At 41.7% G+C, this 17938-nt stretch overlaps 2 protein-coding genes and 1 long non-coding RNA gene across 12 annotated transcripts in view; 2 read left to right on the top strand and 1 right to left on the bottom strand.

The window, feature by feature from the left end:
- STYXL1 (serine/threonine/tyrosine interacting like 1) overlaps positions 1–17938 on the bottom strand; it is an 89064-nt gene that overhangs the window by 70527 nt on the left and 599 nt on the right. For 4 of the 10 annotated variants that reach the window (XM_077140893.1, XM_077140898.1, XM_077140891.1 and 1 more), the window contains exon 2: positions 6742–6845. In XM_077140893.1, the coding sequence (XP_076997008.1) occupies positions 6742–6844 (103 nt within the window). In that variant the 5' untranslated portion in view covers position 6845. Of the gene's footprint in view, positions 1–6741; positions 6849–13611; positions 13926–17938 lie in introns of all 10 variants that reach the window. The other 6 variants (XM_077140894.1, XM_077140899.1, XM_077140892.1 and 3 more) reach the window with 3 other exon arrangements.
- Positions 1–17938, top strand: part of LOC143667098 (uncharacterized) — a 43537-nt gene that overhangs the window by 25035 nt on the left and 564 nt on the right. Inside the window, exons 3-4 of the long non-coding RNA XR_013167850.1 lie at positions 17305–17429; positions 17797–17890. This is a non-coding gene — a long non-coding RNA (uncharacterized LOC143667098). The remainder of the gene's footprint in view (positions 1–17304; positions 17430–17796; positions 17891–17938) is intronic.
- On the top strand, positions 4134–5472 carry LOC143667094 (heterogeneous nuclear ribonucleoprotein A1-like). Its single transcript, XM_077140888.1, has one exon. The coding sequence runs from the start codon at positions 4191–4193 to the stop codon at positions 5151–5153; it is 963 nt and encodes a 320-aa protein (XP_076997003.1). The 5' UTR covers positions 4134–4190; the 3' UTR covers positions 5154–5472.

Genomic DNA, 17938 nt, shown 5'->3' with positions numbered 1-17938 from the left:
GAGGCTCACTCTCACCACTTCTATTCAGTAATGTACTATTGATACTCCCCAGTGCAATAAGGCAAGAAAAATAAAAGCATAAGAATTGGAAAGAAATTATATTGCCATTATTTACAGATTATATGATTTGTATATAGAAAATTCAAAGTAATATACAAAAATATTAGAAGACAGAGTTTAGAAGGTTGCTACATACAAAATCAATATATAAAATTAACCATATTTCTATATACTAATGACAAACAAAAGGATAATGTTCATAATAGCATTAAAAACTATCAATACCTAGGAATAAATCTAAGACCTCTAGATAAACAATTAATAAACCATTTTTGAGATAAATAAATTATAATAAATGGAAGGCATGCTATGTTCATGGTTTGGAAGCCTCTAAATTGTAAAGATGTCAATGTCAAGTCTCCCCTAACTTATTTATTTAAATTCAATATAATTCCAATCAAATTTCTTAAAAGTTTTTTTTGGTGGCAATTAACATAGTGATTTTAAAATTTATATAAAGTGCATGGGTGTTTCAGTGGTAGAATGCTCAACTGGCATATGGGAGACCCAGGTTCAATTCCCAGCTCATGAGCCCAAAATAAAATAAAATGAAAATTACATAGACATGCCAAGGGCCAAGAATAGCCAAGATAATCTTGAAGAAGAAATAGTTAAGAATGGTTACATTAGAAGAGGAAATACAAATGGCTAAAAGGATATGAAAAGATGCTCAAGTTCACTGGCTATTAGGAAAATGCAAACCAAAACCACAATAAGATATCATCTGACACCCACCAGAATGCCCATTATAACAAAAAAAAACAGAAAACAACAAGTGCTGGAGAGGGTGTGGAGAAAGAGGCACAATTATCCACTGTTGGTGGGAATGTAAAATGATACAACTGCTGTGGAAGGCAGTTTGGTGGTTCCTCAGGAAGCTAAGTATAGAAATGCCATATGATCCAGCCATACCATTGCTAGGTATCTATTCAGAGGACCTTAGGGCAAGGACATAAATAAACATTTGCAACCACTGTTCATAGCAGCATTATTTACAATTACAAGAGATGGAAATAGGCCAAATGTCCATCAACAGATAAGTGGTTTAACAAGCTGTGGTTTATATACACAATGGAATATTATGCAACCATAAGACAGAATAAAGTCATGAAGCATGTAACAACATGCATGGACCTTGAGGACGTTATGCTGAGTGAAATTAGCCAGAAACAAAAAGACAAATGCTGTATGGTCTCACTGATATGAACTAACATTAATGGAGAATTTATTGGATTCAATTAACTGGAGGATTTCAATTAAGAACACAGGTTATCAGAAGATAGAAATAGGTAGAGATTAGGTAATGGGTGCTGAAGGGATACAGATTGTGCCACAGAACTGATTGTAAAACTTCAGAAATGTATAGCACAATAATACCTCATTGTAGCACGATAATGTAAGTACACTGAATGAAGCTGAATGTGGGAATGATAGTGGGAGAAGGACTATGGGCACATATGAAACCAGAAGGAAGGACAGACAATAAAAACTGAGATGGTGTAATATAGGAATGCCTAGAGAGTTCTATGATAGTGACTAAATGTACAAATTAAAGAAATGTTTTTGCATGAGGAAGAATAAAGGAATGTCAATATTACAGGGTATTGAAAATAGATGATCATATTTTAAAACTTCAACTTCTGTGTGAGACTAAAGCAAGAAATGTTTATTTGGTGCAAAATTTGTATTTTGACTACTGCATTTCCTAATTTAACTTATATGGACAGTTTAATTGAACACCATAAGTAAATGGAAACTTGAATAGGGCATGAGATTGTGTTGGTTTGTCCAGGTTAGTGTGATGCCCCGATAAATCCCAGAGCGATTTGAACAGTGATTAAAGGGGTATTTGCAGAGTTCCCTTGGGGGAATGGGGAGAAAGGGGGGAAAAATTCAACTTCCCCCATTTGGAGACTTCCTGATATTCTTGCAAGCAGTGGGGACAACCAAATCAACAGGCCGAGCCCTCAATCTTGGGGTTTGCCCCTATGAAACTTAAACCTGAAAAAGATAGGCTAAGTCTACTTAAAATTAGGCCTAAGAGCCACCCCCAGAGAACCTCTTTTGTTGCTCAGATGTGGCCTCTCTCTCTCAACCGACACAAGTGAACTCACTGCCCTCCCCCGCTCTATGTGGGACATGACTCCCAGGCGTGTAAACCTCCCTGGCAAGGTGGGACAGGAATAATATAGGATGTATTATTCCTTGAATGAGCAGGGACTCAGCATTAAGGGATTGAGAAAACCTTCTCGACCAAAAGGGGGAAGAGAGAAATGAGACAAAATAAAGTATCAGTGGCAGAGAGATTTCAAACTCTTACGAGAGTTAAGAGGTTATCGTGGAAGTTATTCTTATGTATTATATAAATATCCCCGTTTTAGTTTATGGTGTATTAGAGTGGCTAGAGGGAAGTACCTGAAACTGTAGAGCTGTGTTCCAGTAGCTAATGTTCTTGAAGATGATTGTATAATGATATAGCTTTTGCAGTGTGACTGTGTGATTATGAAAACCTTGTGTCTGACTCTCTTTTTATCTAGTGTATGGACAGATGAGTAAAAAGTATGGATAAGAAATAAACAAATAATAGGGAGAAGACAGGTTAAAATAAATTGAGTAGATTGAAATACTAGTGGTCAATGGGAGGAGGGGATAAGGGGGATGGCACGTATGAGTTTTTTCTTTTTGCTTTTTTCTTTCTTTTGCTGGAGAGATGCAAATGTTCAAAAAAAAAATGATCGTGGTGATGCATACACAACTATGTGATGAAACTGTGAACCACTGATTATAACCATGACAAGACTGTTTGTATGTGAAGAATGTTTATAGGTCAGGAATGTTTGTTTGTTGTTTATAATAAAAATATTTTTTAAAACTAAATAAAAAGAACCATGCTCAGTCACACAGTAATCAATTGTCCTTTGCCAAGGACAAGGAGAGATTGCTAAAAGTTCCAAGAGAAAAGCAATAAGTTATTACAATGGAATCCCAATGAGAGCTCATTAGAAATCATGGAGGCAAAAAGATATAGTTAGGAAATACTTCAAAGTACTGAAAGAAATCAACTGTCAGATCAACTGTCAGCCGAGAATTTTTTATCTAGGAAGACTTTCTTTCAAAAATGCAGAGAAATTAAGACATGCTCAGATAAACTAAAGCTGAGGGGATTCATCACCACTAGATTAGCCCTACAAACAATACTAAATCAAGTTCTTCACCCTGGAAGGAAAGGATGCTAGATGGTAGGTCAAACTGGCATTAAGAAATAAAAACTGGTTGGGCCACGGTGGCTCAGCAGGTAAGAATCCTTGCCTGCCATGCCCGAGGACCCTGGTTCGATTCCCGGTGCCTGCCCATGTTAAAAAAAAAAAGAAAGAAAGAAAAACCTGTGGTAAAGGTATCCATTTGGGTAATTATAAATGTCAAAAAAAAAAAGAATGCTTGTATGTTTGTTTGTCATTTACAACAAAAATATTTTTAAAGAGGGGAGGGGTGAAGATTCATTTGTTGACCCCACAACTCTCAAAGCACATACTTTTTAAATTAATGAAACTGGCTGTAGTAGGAGAAGGGAGAGGATGAAATCACCGAATTCCTGTTGTTCAGTTGTCCTTCAGTAAAACTGCTAGTAGGTTTATATTTACCCAATAAATAAGTCAACAACCTAAACTACCTATAAAAGTTTAGTAGTGCTGTAGTATTGATTCAGTGATACTTTCTGATTATCTAGTAGTTCTTATGCTACTGAAAATTGGATTACTGTATGATATTCAAAACATTTGTATTCATGGTAACATTGTAAACTGGCCTGTTTTTATAACTACTTTCAAAGATGAACAACCATGGCTTTCAGAATGATTCACTAGGATTATTTTAAAGCATGAAGTAACCATTTGTATTTGCTAATTTGACATGCTTTACAAATGCTTTTCTTTTACCTGTGATTTACTAGGATTATTTTAAAGCAGGAAATAACCATTTGTATTTGCACTTGGGTATTGCATATTAATTTGACATGCTTGGCAAATGCTTTTCTTGTGAAAAATTCCTAACCTGTAAAAATTCTGAAAGGCTTTTCTGCTCTTGGACGCCGCTGGGGAAGCATCGTTGAAGTCATTCCTCTCACTGCTGTCATGTCCAAGTCAGAGTCTCCTAAACAGCCTGAACAGCTGCGGAAGCTCTTCATCGGAGGGTTAAGCTTTGAAACAACCGATGAAAGTCTGAGGAGCCATTTTGAGCAATGGGGAACGCTCACGGACTGTGTGGTAATGAGAGATCCAAACACCAAACGCTCCCGAGGCTTTGGGTTTGTCACCTACGCCACTGTGGAGGAGGTGGATGCAGCCATGAATGCAAGGCCACATAAAGTGCATGGAAGAGTTGTGGAACCAAAGAGGGCTGTCTCAAGAGAAGATTCTCAAAGACCAGGTGCCCACTTAACTGTGAAAAAGATCTTTGTTGGTGGCATTAAAGAAGACACTGAAGAGCATCACCTAAGAGATTATTTTGAGCAGTATGGGAAAATTGAAGTGATTGAAATCATAACCGACCGAGGCAGTGGCAAGAAGAGAGGCTTTGCTTTTGGAACCTTTGACGACCATGACTCTGTGGATAAGATTGTCATTCAGAAATACCATCTTGTGAATGGCCATAACTGTGAAGTAAGGAAAGCCCTGTCTAAGCAAGAGATGGCCAGTGCTTCATCCAGCCAAAGAGGTCGAAGTGGTTCTGGAAACTTCGGTGGTGGTCGTGGAGGTGGTCTTGGTGGGAATGACAACTGTGGTCGTGGAGGAAACTTCAGTGGTCGTGGTGGTTTTGGTGGCAGCCGAGGTGGTGGTGGATATGGTGGCAGTGGGGATGGCTATAATGGCTTTGGTAATGATGGAAGCGATTTTGGAGGTGGTGGAAACTACAATGATTTTGGCAGTTACAACAATCAGTCTTCAAATTTTGGACCCATGAAGGGAGGAAATTTTGGAGGCAGAAGTTCTGGCCCCTATGGTGGTGGAGGCCAATATTTTGCCAAACCACGAAACCAAGGTGGCTATGGTGGTTCCTCCAGCAGCAGTAGCTACGGCAGTGGCAGAAGATCTTAATTCCAGGAAACAAAGCTTAGCAGGAGAGGAGAGCCAGAGAAGTGACAGGGAAGCTACAGGTTACAACAGATTTGTGAACTCAGCCAAGCAAGTGGTGGCAGGGCCTAGCTGCTACAAAGAAGACATGTTTTAGACAATACTCATGTGTATGGGCAAAAAAACACAAGGACTGTATTCGTGACTAATTGTATAACAGGTTATTTTAGTTTCTGTTCTGTGGAAAGTGTAAAGCATTCCAACAAAGGGTTTTAATGTAGATTTTTTTTTGCACCCATGCTGTTGATTGCTAAATGTAATAGTCTGATCATGACGCTGAATAAATGTGTCTTTAAAAAAAAAAAAAAATTCTGCATACCAAACTGTGCTGCTATATATTACTGCATTGTATTCTTTTTTAATCAGATAGCATGTTTTAGTTTAATTATAGTGGCTGGCCACATTAATGTCACCTGCTTTTCTTTTATTGTATTTGAGTTCTTAATCATGCTTTTAACATTGTACTTAGCAAATCGTTTCACTAGAGTACATAAATGTCATTGCTTAGAAAAAGCAAAGGATTCCCATTTTCACAATTTTAAAATGAAAGGAACATGTTTATCCAAAGGAGGAAAATAGTTCAGGTTTATATTATGGAAATGACTAAAGGTTGCAGAAGAAGATAAATTGCGATTTGCACAGATGGTGACAGCACCTTTTACTTTAAAATAGAAAAACCAATTAATATTAATCAACTGTACCAAGGAAAAATTACCCCAAATTACTAGACAAATGTGGAAACGTGTGCTTTCAGTATATATACCCTTGCTTGGTGGTCATTTGGATAACCTGATCACTTTGATGCCTAAGTGCACATTTAATTTCTGTGGAGTGCCACACAGGGTTCAAAACAACTCTTTAATGTGCAATTAGTTTCTAGATAAAATGTCTGTTATATAAGGGGGCTTTTTATATTGGGCTTTTATATTTTTTTTAAATGTTCACATTTCTTTCTGTTAATTAAATGCTACCATAATATCATAAAAAAAAAAAAAGAATGGCTACATATTCGTACTAGCAGTTAAAATAAATGAACTAGATCTCACAAGCAGATATGGGGGGAATCTAAAAAAATTTTTAAGCAAGTTGCAGAATGATTGTACATTAGGTACTATTGGTGTAAATTTTGAAACCATACATATTATTTAGAGATACCTATAGTGTAGTCAAGTTTTAAAATACTATACAGTAGCTATCTTTGAAGAGGGGAAAGAATGGGATCAGGTCTGGATACAAAAGAGGATTGGGTTGCAACTGTATACAACTGTATATGACATTTCATTTACTATGTTAAATTTGAATGGTAAGTATATGGTTGTTTATTAATAGTACTATATGTTTGTTATATTATTATATGTTTAAATATTTCACTAAAAGCAGTAAGATGACTCAGAACACGTCATCTAGATTTAATGTGGGATGATTTCCAAGTCATATTACAATCATTTTGAACTGTGCTTGGTGAGTCTAACAGTTTTCTAAAGTCATTCACTTCCCCAAAAAGGTGTGTTAATTCGTCCAGAATAATGCTTGGGGGGAAAAAAGTACTTACCCAATAAACAGAGATAGTTGGGTTCGGCTAATCTGGATAGTTTTGAGACTTGATTTAAGATGTTGTACAGCTCTGTTGGTTCACACAAAAGCAATTCAGCCATTCTACTGGGAAGAATCAAGAAATGCACAAGCTTACTATACTCCTTTCTATTTTAGACAAACTTCCACAAAGTAAGATATTAAACTCTTTCTTAATACACCTTCAAAGAAAGATGAAAATAACTTGAGTGATCAAAAATTTGTAATGACGTGCGCAGAAGAGAATAAAATATTGAACACAACGTATTTGAGCCATATAAATATCAGAGAGACTGTAAAATAGTCATCAAATCATTTGTCAATTAATTACTAAGCACCTATAACATAGCAGACACTGGAAATAACTGTGGTCAACAAGAGCTACCCTCATGAAGTTTCCAGTGTAGCATGGAATACAGATATTGGACCAAAAAATTACAAGGTGGAAGAACACTTTAAAAGGGTAAGCATCCATTGCCATGGGACAAGCTAACAGGAGGCCCTTACCCAGTTGGGGAAATCAGAGCAGGGCTCTTTGAGGGTGCTGAGACATGAGGTTAGGCAAGATTTAGGCAGAAGGAGAAGAAAGAGAGGGCAAAGAAGGTGGCTTTCTTTCCAGCAGAGAGACCTGGAGCAGAGGAGGGTTAAAAGGACCCTGGTCCTCAGGAAATTGAACACAGAATTGCCTTTTGACCTAGCAACCTCACTTCTTGGTATATACCCCAAAGGATTGAAAGCACAGGCTCAAACAAATATCTGCACACTAACGTTCAAAGCAGCATCATTCACAGTAGCTAAAAAGTGGAATCAATCCAGGTGTCCAGCAACTGATAAATGTGTACACAACACGAGGTATATACATAGAATGGAATATCATTCAGCGCAAAAAGGAATGAAATTCTGATACATAATACAACATGGATGAACCTTGAAGACTTCATGTTGATGAAATCAGCCAAACACACAAAAAGACAAATACTGTTTCATCTTTCATATGAAATACATAGAATAAGCAAACTCATAGAGACAGATTGTAGAATAGAGATTACCAGGGACTTAGAGGTGAAAGGAAAGAGGTGATTGCTTAATGGGTGCAGAGTTTCTGTGTGAGGTAATGAAAAAGCTTGAATAGCACAATATTTGGGGTGTAATTAATGCCAATGAATTGTACAGCTGGAAGTGGTTAAAATGAGAAATTTTGAGTTGTATATGTGTTACTACAATAAAAACTGGAAAGAAAGAGAGAAAGAGAAAAAAAACACATGCACCACAAAAGAAGCCTGTTGTGGTTGAGCTGGGAGTTAGGGGGAGCATAAAGAGTGAAGAGCTGGAGAGGCTGATTCAAGTCCCCTTGTGAGTTACGTAAAGGATTGTGACAGTCAATGTAGGGATAAGAATCACTGATGGGGGTTCTGACAAGACTGCCCTATGCAGCCTGATCTTAGGACCTTGCTTCCTGAGCACAACTGTTTCATTTGCTCCATGGACACTGATGCTGATGGGGAAGGGCTGGGTTTGTGCACAGCTTCCTGTAGGGAGGCTACCTTTTAGCAAGGGGGACTACAAGGAATAGCAGATCAGGGTCTCCAGAGGGAGAAGAATGGGGAGAAATTTAGTTTAGGGGCAATCCCACTCCAAATGGTTGGATTCCAGTTCAGAGTTATCAATACATTACTCCCAGGAAAGGCCAAGCCCTTGACTTGGGCACTGGATCCCTTGCACCTCCTCAAGGACTCCCTAACTACAGTCCTCAGCCTTCTCTCCAACATCATCAATTTCCCCCTCTACACAAATCATTCCTTTCACCATACAATCATCCTTTTATACCTACTCTGTTCTTCTTTACAGCAAAACTTCTCAAAATAATAGCTTCCAACGATGCGATTAAGGATGGTGACTCTGGAGTCAAGCTCTCCAGCTCTGCCACCTACTATCAGCTACCTGACCTTGGGAGTAATTAGCTTCTCTGTGCCCCAGTCTCCATATCTGTAAAATGGACCAATAATAGTTTTGCCACTTCTTTAAAACAGGGATAATACCTACCTATAGTGTATGAATAAATGAAATTATACATAAGGCACTTCAAGGAGGGACCCACAGGAAAGAAATGTTCAATAAGTGTCAGCTATTGAATAACATTCTTCCCTGGACCTTCTAACTCCTTAAATCAAGAAACTTTGTTTTTTATCAGGGCCATAATAACACCCATCTTGCCCAATACATTAGTCACTTCTCTCTGGGCTCAAAAGATCCAGCCTCTCAGCAGCCTTCAACACAGTTGACCATTTCACTTCCCAAATACCCTTCACTTTCAGGACACCATGTCCCCACGTTTCCCCTCTACCTACCAGACTGTTCTGGCCCAGTTTTTGCTACAGGCTCTACCTCTTACTGTTAGAATGTCACTGGGCTAAGTCCTCTCATTTCTTCTCTGTATACACTCTCAAACAAGGACGCAGTTTCCCAGCCTCAGCACAATTGACATTTGGGGCCAAGTAATTTTTCATTTTAGAGGACCGACTTATTCTTTAGGATGTTCAGCAGTGTCCCTGGTTAATCCTTCCTCCCCCAGTTGTAACAACCAAAGATGTCTCCAGACATTGTCAAATGACTCTTGTTTGGAGGGGGCAAAATCACCCTACCTTAACCCACCCCTGTTGAGAACCACCACTCTAGGTCCCAGAGTCTATTATATGCCATTGACTCCCGAATTTTATCCCCTGTCTTGACATCTCCATTGAGGTCCAGATTCCATGTAGATGTCTGGTGGGCATCTCAACTATAAAATGGCCAACAGAGAACTTTCAATTCACGCACACCCACACCTCCAATACCTGTTTGTCTTTCAGTCTTCTCCATATCAATCAGTGACACCTTTATCCATCCAGTTTCTCAAGCCCAAATCGTTGCTTCCTCTTTCCTTCAACCCCTGCACCCAATCTATTAGCTCTACCACCTACACATATTCCAAATCCATCTATTTCTCTCCATCTCCAGGGCTCCCATCAGAGTCCAAGGAACTATCATCTCTCTCCCAATGATGCAATAGTTTCCATTGGACTTCCTGATTCCTGCTTTCTCCCTACAATCTAATCTTCAAACGGTACCAGGGTGATCTTTTTTTTTTTTAAATATTTTTACTGAGAAATCTTCACACACATAAAGTCCATATATACATGGTCTACAATCAATGGTTCACAATATCATCACACAGTTGTATATTCATCACCATGATCATTTTTAAAACATTTGCATAACTCCAGAAAAGTAAATAAAAAGAAAAAGCTCATACATCCCATACCCATACCCCTCCCTCTCATTGACCACTAGTATTTCAATCTACCCAATTTTTTACTGCTTATCCTCACCCCTCATTATTTATTTTTTATCCTCATTTATGTACTCATCTGTTCATATAGGGTAATCTTTTAAAAATATGGGTGAGACCTGAGTGGGCCCCTGTGGCTCAGCAGGCAGAATTCTCACTTGCCATGCCAAAGACCAGGGTTCGATTCCCGGTGCCTGCCCATGCAAAAAAAAATACATACATATATATATGGGCAAGACCTTGTCTATCCCCTGCTTAATGGCCTTAGGTTCTCCCACTGAACTAAGAATAAAGTCCAAACTCCTCTGGCATTGTTTGGTCCCCCTGTGAGCTCTGAACCTGCCTTCATCTTGCACTACAGCACCCCCTCACACACTACTATCCAGCCTCACTCATCTTCCTTCTGTTCTTTGATCAATTCAAGTTCATACTTCTTTTAGGGCCTTTACTCTTGTCCCTTTCTCTGCCTGGCACCCTGTTCCCCCAGATCTGGGTATGGTGGCCCCACCTTGAGTCATTCGGGATCAGCTCCCCTCTCCACCCCATCACTTTGTTACCACCCATTCCTTTGTCTTCACAGCACTAACCATTATCTGAAATAATCTTGCTTATTTATTCACTTGTTTATTGTCCAACTCCTCCCCCTGGAATGTGTGGCTCATCAGGACAGGAAGGTTCTTATCTCCTTCACTGCTGTATCCTCACCCAGTGTCCAGGATTTGCTCAATAAATATGCGGTGAATGAATACACTGTGTTAGTTATCAACGCTGCTTTCATCAGTGGAGGACATCTTGACCTGTTGCCATACTTTTTCCCTTGTGTAGATTCCTCCTAAGCACCTCCCCAACCACTCCCCCAGTCAGGGCCCAGGTCCTTCGCCTCTGAAAGCCCATGCCTAGGCCATTTGGAGGCAGTATCAGGGACAGAGGATGGGTTCTGTTTCTAGTCCTATAACCTCTTTAAACCAACTTAAAAGCTGGCTCTTAATCTTTCCCAGCTGAAGCCCATCCTCAGCAGTTTCCAACTGCTTTCCCCTTTACAAACTCCATTTCCTCATTGACAAACCAAGGGATTCTCTCTGGTGGAGCTGCCTCATAGCAGACTGGGAACAAGAGCCCAGCCCTCGAGATCTCCTTCCAACTTCCTCCTTCCCAAAGATGGCACTCTCCCTAGTCAAGGAAGAATGGCACCTTACCTGCTGATAAAGTGATGAAGTGATGAGAGCATTCCTTGAAACTAAGAGCATGGTTCTGAGAGAGGACACAGCCCCTGTGAGCAGGCCCACGAGCTGCCACTCTAGAAGGGTCAAGGACTATGTGCTAGCAACCAACTCTTTCAGTGCTCCTGTGAACTTTAAAGAGTTAAAAATGTTCTTGGCTCCACCATTTTGTCCCTGAGAACATTGCGATATTGTGCTTATACATGAAAACATTAAAATCAGGACTTAACTAACATTGGTGAGTTTCTGCAAAAACCAAATTCCACTAAACCAATTTAATGCCCTTCATTAATTTTCTATGTTTCACAGCAAACCAATTCCCAGTTTTTTCACTTTCAATTCTGCTTAGCCAAAGTTATTTTTCCCAAGATCAAGTTTTTTCCATGTGAACTTAACAATATTTGATTCCTTAATTCAAAATCTATCATAACAAATTTTACGGAGTATAGTATCTGCTGCTGTTTTATTTGTATTGATTATTTCTACCAAGTCTCATTTTTCTGGTCTGTTCAAAATGGTACAGTTGAATGGCAGGAGTAAAACACCCTGCTTTGAATACTTTCAGCACAGCACAGCTCCTGGGTTTCTCAAGAGGTTGAGCTGCTTCAGTGCATTTAAAGTAATAGTTCTTGCAGAAAGGGGGGTGCTAAGCGTGGTCAAAGCATGTATCTTTGGGAGATCCAGCTTACCGGGGTGAGAGAGAGACATTCTTTCTAGGAATTGACCCCTCTGGGTGATCCAGCTTTGTGAGTGCCAAGCAAAGCCAGCAACTCTGTCAGCAGAGGGTGCCAGACAGCCTTGTCCTCGCACAAGGCAGCTCTGGACACCCACTATTAGGAAAGGTTCTTCCAACTCCCCTGTGATGGCCTGGCCTAAACTGCAAAGGCCAGAAGTGCAGCTGAACCAGGGGCTTTGGGGGTGGCTTCCTCTCTCATTCAGCCCCAGGAAGTACCAAAGCAGTTGGGCTGATAAGCACACCTCCAGAGAAAGCATATGTCAAGAAAAACAAACACTTGGGAAGGGCTGTTTCATCAGGGATTGTCACAGCCTGAGACCCAGGGGGCAACTGGCCAGGCCCAGACTTTCTCCCTGCTTCCCTTTGCCTGACCAAAGCCTGGGGACCTTCCATTCAGACTGATGGCAGAGGCTGGGGCCCAACCAAGGGCCTTCTCATGGAGTTCCAGAACACTGGTGGCTTGGTCCAAGTCTCCCCAAGCCCCCAGACAATCCAGATGGACATGACTGATGGACCTTTGCTTCTGGTGGAGAAGAGGCATCACTTTTGGTGCTCCTGGAGAAGCCAGGACACAGCATTAGTTTGGCCTCTGGGCTAGGGCTGAACAAGGACCAGAGGCCTGCACAGATGAGGGCAGAGACCCATCATGCCCACAACAAACCTTCTGAGTGCCCTGGTTCCCTGTGGGAAATGCAGACTGTGCCAGGGTGATCAAAGCTCAAACACAGTGACAGGCCCATGTGCCTCCACCTGTGAATGAGGCAATAAGTCTTTACATACTGAAAAAGGCTGTAGGAATATTCAACTGAGAATGACTGATGTAAACTGCCCAGCACTGGGCCTGGCAGATAGCAGGTGCTTAGGAAAGACAAGTTCCTGTGCTATTACTCTATCTTCCCCTTTCAACTTGATCCAGGATCCTCTGATACCTCTAAATCAAGTAGATAGAAAGCACCATTCAGAGAGCCTCAAGCTGAAGGCCAGAGCAGGAGCTGGTGAAGTCTATAAGTCACAGGAGCCTCCAGTCAAGTCTGAGAGTCAGAACCTTAAGGGATTTGGTCATCATCTTTTCTTGATCCCAACCTGACACCTTCTTCGTGCTCTGAACAAAGCCTGAGGGGGCACAGTTCCAGGCTGCAGCACCCCCAGAGCTGTGGAGGCTGCCCAAGTGGCCTGGAAATCTCTTGGTTCAGAGGGACATCAGGTCCTACTGATATAAATGAAAGAAAGAAGAAGGAAGGAGGAAGTTGAAGCCTGGGCCATCATAACCTAACCTTGCTTTAGTCATCACCTGTATGTCCATATTTTGGAGAGTTGCAGGGGTAGGGAGGGGGTAGCAGGCATGGGCCTAAGGACAAGACCCAACTGCCTGATATCCCTGCCCCTTGTCTTCTGACATACTTGCACTTCCACTTCTCCAAACCTAGGCCCACTATACCCCTAGGGACACCCAAGTGATCCTGTGAGGGTGACAAAACCCATGGAGCAACTCAGCTCTCAGAGGAATGGGCTGATGAACTGCGACACCATCTCCCAAAGACCATGAGCTCCACAGTCTGGTCTCACCTCCTCCAACTCTGTCTCCAGCGTTGGCTTCTCCTCAGCCCCTTGACTGCACCTAGGCTTCACCTTCTGCTTTTCTGACCTTGGCCCTGACCAAGCTCTGGCCTCTGGCCCTGGACGACCGAAGACTTCACTCCAGACTCAGATCTGCCATCACTGGTGTCTCTCAGCTGTTTGGAGCTCCAAGCCTGGAAGTTTCCTGCTCCCTCTGCAGTTACGAACCTACTACCACCTCCTCTTGGTTCTGCTGGAATAGATCTTGATGACGAACTCAATGCTTTGACTTTCAGCAGATATGGGCCACAGTCAAAAGGTACCTAAATACAATTCAGTTTCAAAATATATGTTCAGCCCTCATTTTCCAATACCCCAGAGCACCTAGAGGAAAATAAATTCAATTCCTGCATAAAGATGGAATGATAACCACCTTTCTAACTCTTCCTTTTAGCTCCAGGAACCTGAAAGGACAGATTTAAAACATATCACTTGAGCCGTGATTTTAGGATTGAAAAGAGGATAGGTTAGTATATATAGCATACACATAGTATGTAGTATATGTGTTCCTTATAGAAACACTCTTTTATAGCCCATCACTGTGGTGTAAACCCATTGTCAAGTACAGATGTATAGGTCAGTACATGTGGCTTGTGGTATGTGGGGATGGAACAAGGAGGTTGTCAAAGCATTTGTATATTTGTATATAAAAGTATACAATGAAGAATACACAAAATGAATCCACGGCGTGAGAAACCAGAAAGTAGCTGTCTTGGATGGGGACTAATGGAAAGGAGCATGAGAGAAGTTTCTGAAGTAATAAAAATGTTTTACATCTCATTTCAGAGAGTGGGTACAAGATTGCAACTTGTCAAAGCCACCAAACTGAGCATTTAAGACCTGTGCACATTACTGTATGTAAATTGTGTGCCAATAAACTACCAATCCCCATGTGGACAGAGAACTTCACAGAACTTCAGTTTGACCCTCACAGCCACTAGCTAATCCCCTTCTCACCTTTCTCATTTGCTGACATTTGCCCATTGGCCACAACAGTTGTCCAAATCTGCTTAACCTTCTTCTGGCTGGAGGAGCAACTCCACTCAGTTTCTACTTCTTGCCTGGGCAGGTTAAGGCCACTAGGTGTGAATCCCTCCCCCTACACACACTTTCCCCCCAACTACCCCCTTGACCCTTCAGGCTTTCTCCCAGTCTCAGAGGAATAAACCAGTCTCTGATCTCATGCTCTCCCACCTAATCTTCACACCTCTCTCTCTCTTCTGAGAGCCACTCCAAGCTCTCCCCCTCCATTAGCATCTTTCTCTCCGATTTCAAAAACCCTCAGGTCTCTACTTTCTTGAAACAATCCATGGAACTAGAAGAAAGCCCCTGGAAGAGCTTGTCTTGTGCCCTGTTGAGCTTGTGTGGGCACAGAGGCTGGCAATGGGCCCAGGCCCATAAGTCTGAGGTTGGCTTCCTGTTGGCAGCGCAAAGAGCTGCAGCTACATTTGAAATGCCCTATACCCCAAAATTGTTGGGAAAAATGATGTATAAGAGTTTCCTGGTCCAGGCGGGAGGGCCAACTAGAAGTCATCTTACAGAGACTTTGCCACCTAGAGAGACAATGGACCAAATGAGAAATGTGGGATCAGGGGAGGGACTGCTTGGAAACCAAGAGTTGAAGAGGTAGTTGAAAGCAGCAAGACTGAGGGGGAATCACCTAGGGCAAAGGTAAGAGAGGTAAGAAAGACTCGGTGAAGAGTCCTTAAAAGCAGTGCATAGGAGAGTCAGTTTCAGACAGCCCATGAATTCAGACTGTACTAATGCTAGATGACAAAGCAAGGTCAGACATTTCCTCCCCCTCATCTCTACTCTCTTATAACCCCCTCCCCCAACACCCACTGGCTCTGAAGCCACAGCCAGCATGGTGTGTGGGCGACAGAGAGGGTGGGGCTGGAGGTAAGCAAGGAGAAATAGAGAAGACAACCACACTTTCCTCACCAAATGTAAGAGCCTAAAGGAAGCCTGCGTAGGCAAGGGGTGAAGCTTTAACTTTAAACTAAGTTCAGAGTTTTATTAACGAGAAGGACATTTAAGCAGTTGAAATAAGATTGCTCTGGTGACTAGATGTAATTCAAGGTAATGCAAGGATTCAAAGTAACAGCAGGGATGAAAACATAAAGCTGTTTTATGACTGCACCCTGCTCATTCCGTGTAACTTTTACATCTGCAAAACCCTGAGCAGATTGCCTGGTACAGAGTCCATGCTTGATACACAGCAGCTGTTAAGACTGTTATTGATAATCTCAGGATTTAGAGAGAAGCATATACTAATTGAATATGAGTAAGGCTTTTCTAACAGTCTAGTTGTCTGGGTTGAGTAGAGGACTTGGGAGGTAGTGAGTTTCTTGTCAGTGGAGATATTGACAAGGACTGAATGAATGGGCAGGGATGGGAGAGGATCAAGCCCCAGAGTGGGCCCGAGAGTCTGTGATTCTAGTTTCTCTCTTCATGACCTCAATTATCCCCTCAAAAGGGATGACTTCAGCCCTGGCCTCTCTCCTCAGTTCCAATTCCAAATTCCCCCTTAGAATAACTCATCATCTGCCCACGGATATTTATTTCTATATGCACAACTCACCAGCACTTCCAATTCAGCCCATCTAAATAAAACAGCTCTTTAGTTTTTCTCCAGCCAGTTCCTTCCAGCCAACCCAACTTCTTTCTCTGTGTGTATGTACACATATATACTTCTCTCAGACTTATTTTTTGCATCCCTTTCATTCATTCCTTAAAATCCAGATGGACACAAACTTGTATCTGTTCTTCCCTTGAGACTTCTCCCTCACTGGCCCCACACTCTCTATTTCTATGACCACCATCATAATTCAGGCTCTTATCATCTCATATTAAATAGCCTCTTAATCTCTTGCCCTACATCTTTCCCCTCTGTAATCCTTAGCAACCCAAGATCAGTCTAATCTTTCTCACGGTTCTGAAAGTATTCTAAAAGCCTTTAGTAGCTACTTGTATTCTAAAGAATAAAATACAATCTTCTCAGCTAACATTCACAGGCCCTGCAGTCTGATTTTCCAACCTGCTTTTTTCAACTTCATCTAAAACCATTCAACTCTCCCAAAATTCACTGGGGTCCACTCTCAGCTGGGGCATATACTAGACAAGACACAGAGATGAATCAGACATACTAAATGCCCCCAAGGAGCTCTCAGTTCTAGTGGAAGATAGAGGGGTAATTGCCAGAGAACACGGTGATAAGATAAAGGACATTGCTTGTCCTCCAACAGAAATGACCTATTCACTATTCCCTGAACACAGGCCTATGCTTTCCTACCTCCAGGTTTTACCCTCTTTTCTCCTTTCTAAATGTTTCCCATTAATTGCTAAAGTTCAACTACTAGAGCCTCTCCTTTATGAACTCTTCTCCAATTCCCTCCCCTGGAGTTGAATGGTCCCAATGAGTAACTCCTACTCTTCCTGCATGTTTCACCTTTGATGGCTCACCCTCTGGGAGGTCCTCTCTCACACACGGGCCCCAGACCCACCCAATTCTGGGATAGATGTCCCTCCTCTGTGTTCCCACAACACTTTATAATACTATTATTGCCCTCATCATGCTACTTGAATTTTTTTCTTTATATTTTTTAAATTTTACTGCTTGAAATTTATCGTCTCCCCCACTAGACCCTGAGCTCCTTGAAAGCAAGAAATGTGTGGATCTTCTTCACAGTTGAATACCCAGCACCAGGGCTGGACTGGCACACCACAGTGGCTCAGCAAACAAGGGGAAGGAGGAGAGGGAGAAAAGAGTAAGCCAGCTATCTGATGTAAACTCCTTCATATAGATACGTTTTTTAGCACAAGGGCTAAACGTTAACTTTCACTCCTGCTTCCTCAACCACTGCCCTGGGAGACTCAGCATCCCCCACCCCACCCCAACCCCACCGGATTTGTACATTTTCTCCCATCAAGGCAACAACCCGTGGTACATCCATGTGCCCCACTGGCCTGTGAACTTCTTGCGGGCAAGGACCATGTCTGCGGCAACTCTGTGTGCTCAGAAAACAGGGAGAAAATGAAACATAATTTATGAGTTTATATGATAAACTCCTTGTGAACGGGAACCTTATCTTTATTTTCCGTTTGGGTAAACTGAACAAATCTATTTAACCTCAGGTATAGCCTCTTCACTGGAAAGCAGACACAATGTGAGCATGTTCACGGTATCTCTGGGCAGACCTGAGGAGGAACGATTCGGATGACCCCGCAGGTTATCATCTCTATACCCGTTTCCTCATCTGTGATACAATACGTGTCC

Source organism: Tamandua tetradactyla, chromosome 23 (assembly GCF_023851605.1).
Source record: "Tamandua tetradactyla isolate mTamTet1 chromosome 23, mTamTet1.pri, whole genome shotgun sequence".
NCBI classification, from domain to species: Eukaryota; Metazoa; Chordata; class Mammalia; order Pilosa; family Myrmecophagidae; genus Tamandua; species Tamandua tetradactyla.
The sequence above is the reverse complement of the archived record's forward strand: the minus strand, read 5'-3'. Positions and strand labels throughout refer to the sequence as shown.

Bases quoted from the DNA above. Each gene is read 5' to 3' on its own strand.
- LOC143667094 (XM_077140888.1), top strand. From the start codon at position 4,191: ATGTCCAAGTCAGAGTCTCCTAAACAGCCTGAACAGCTGCGGAAGCTC.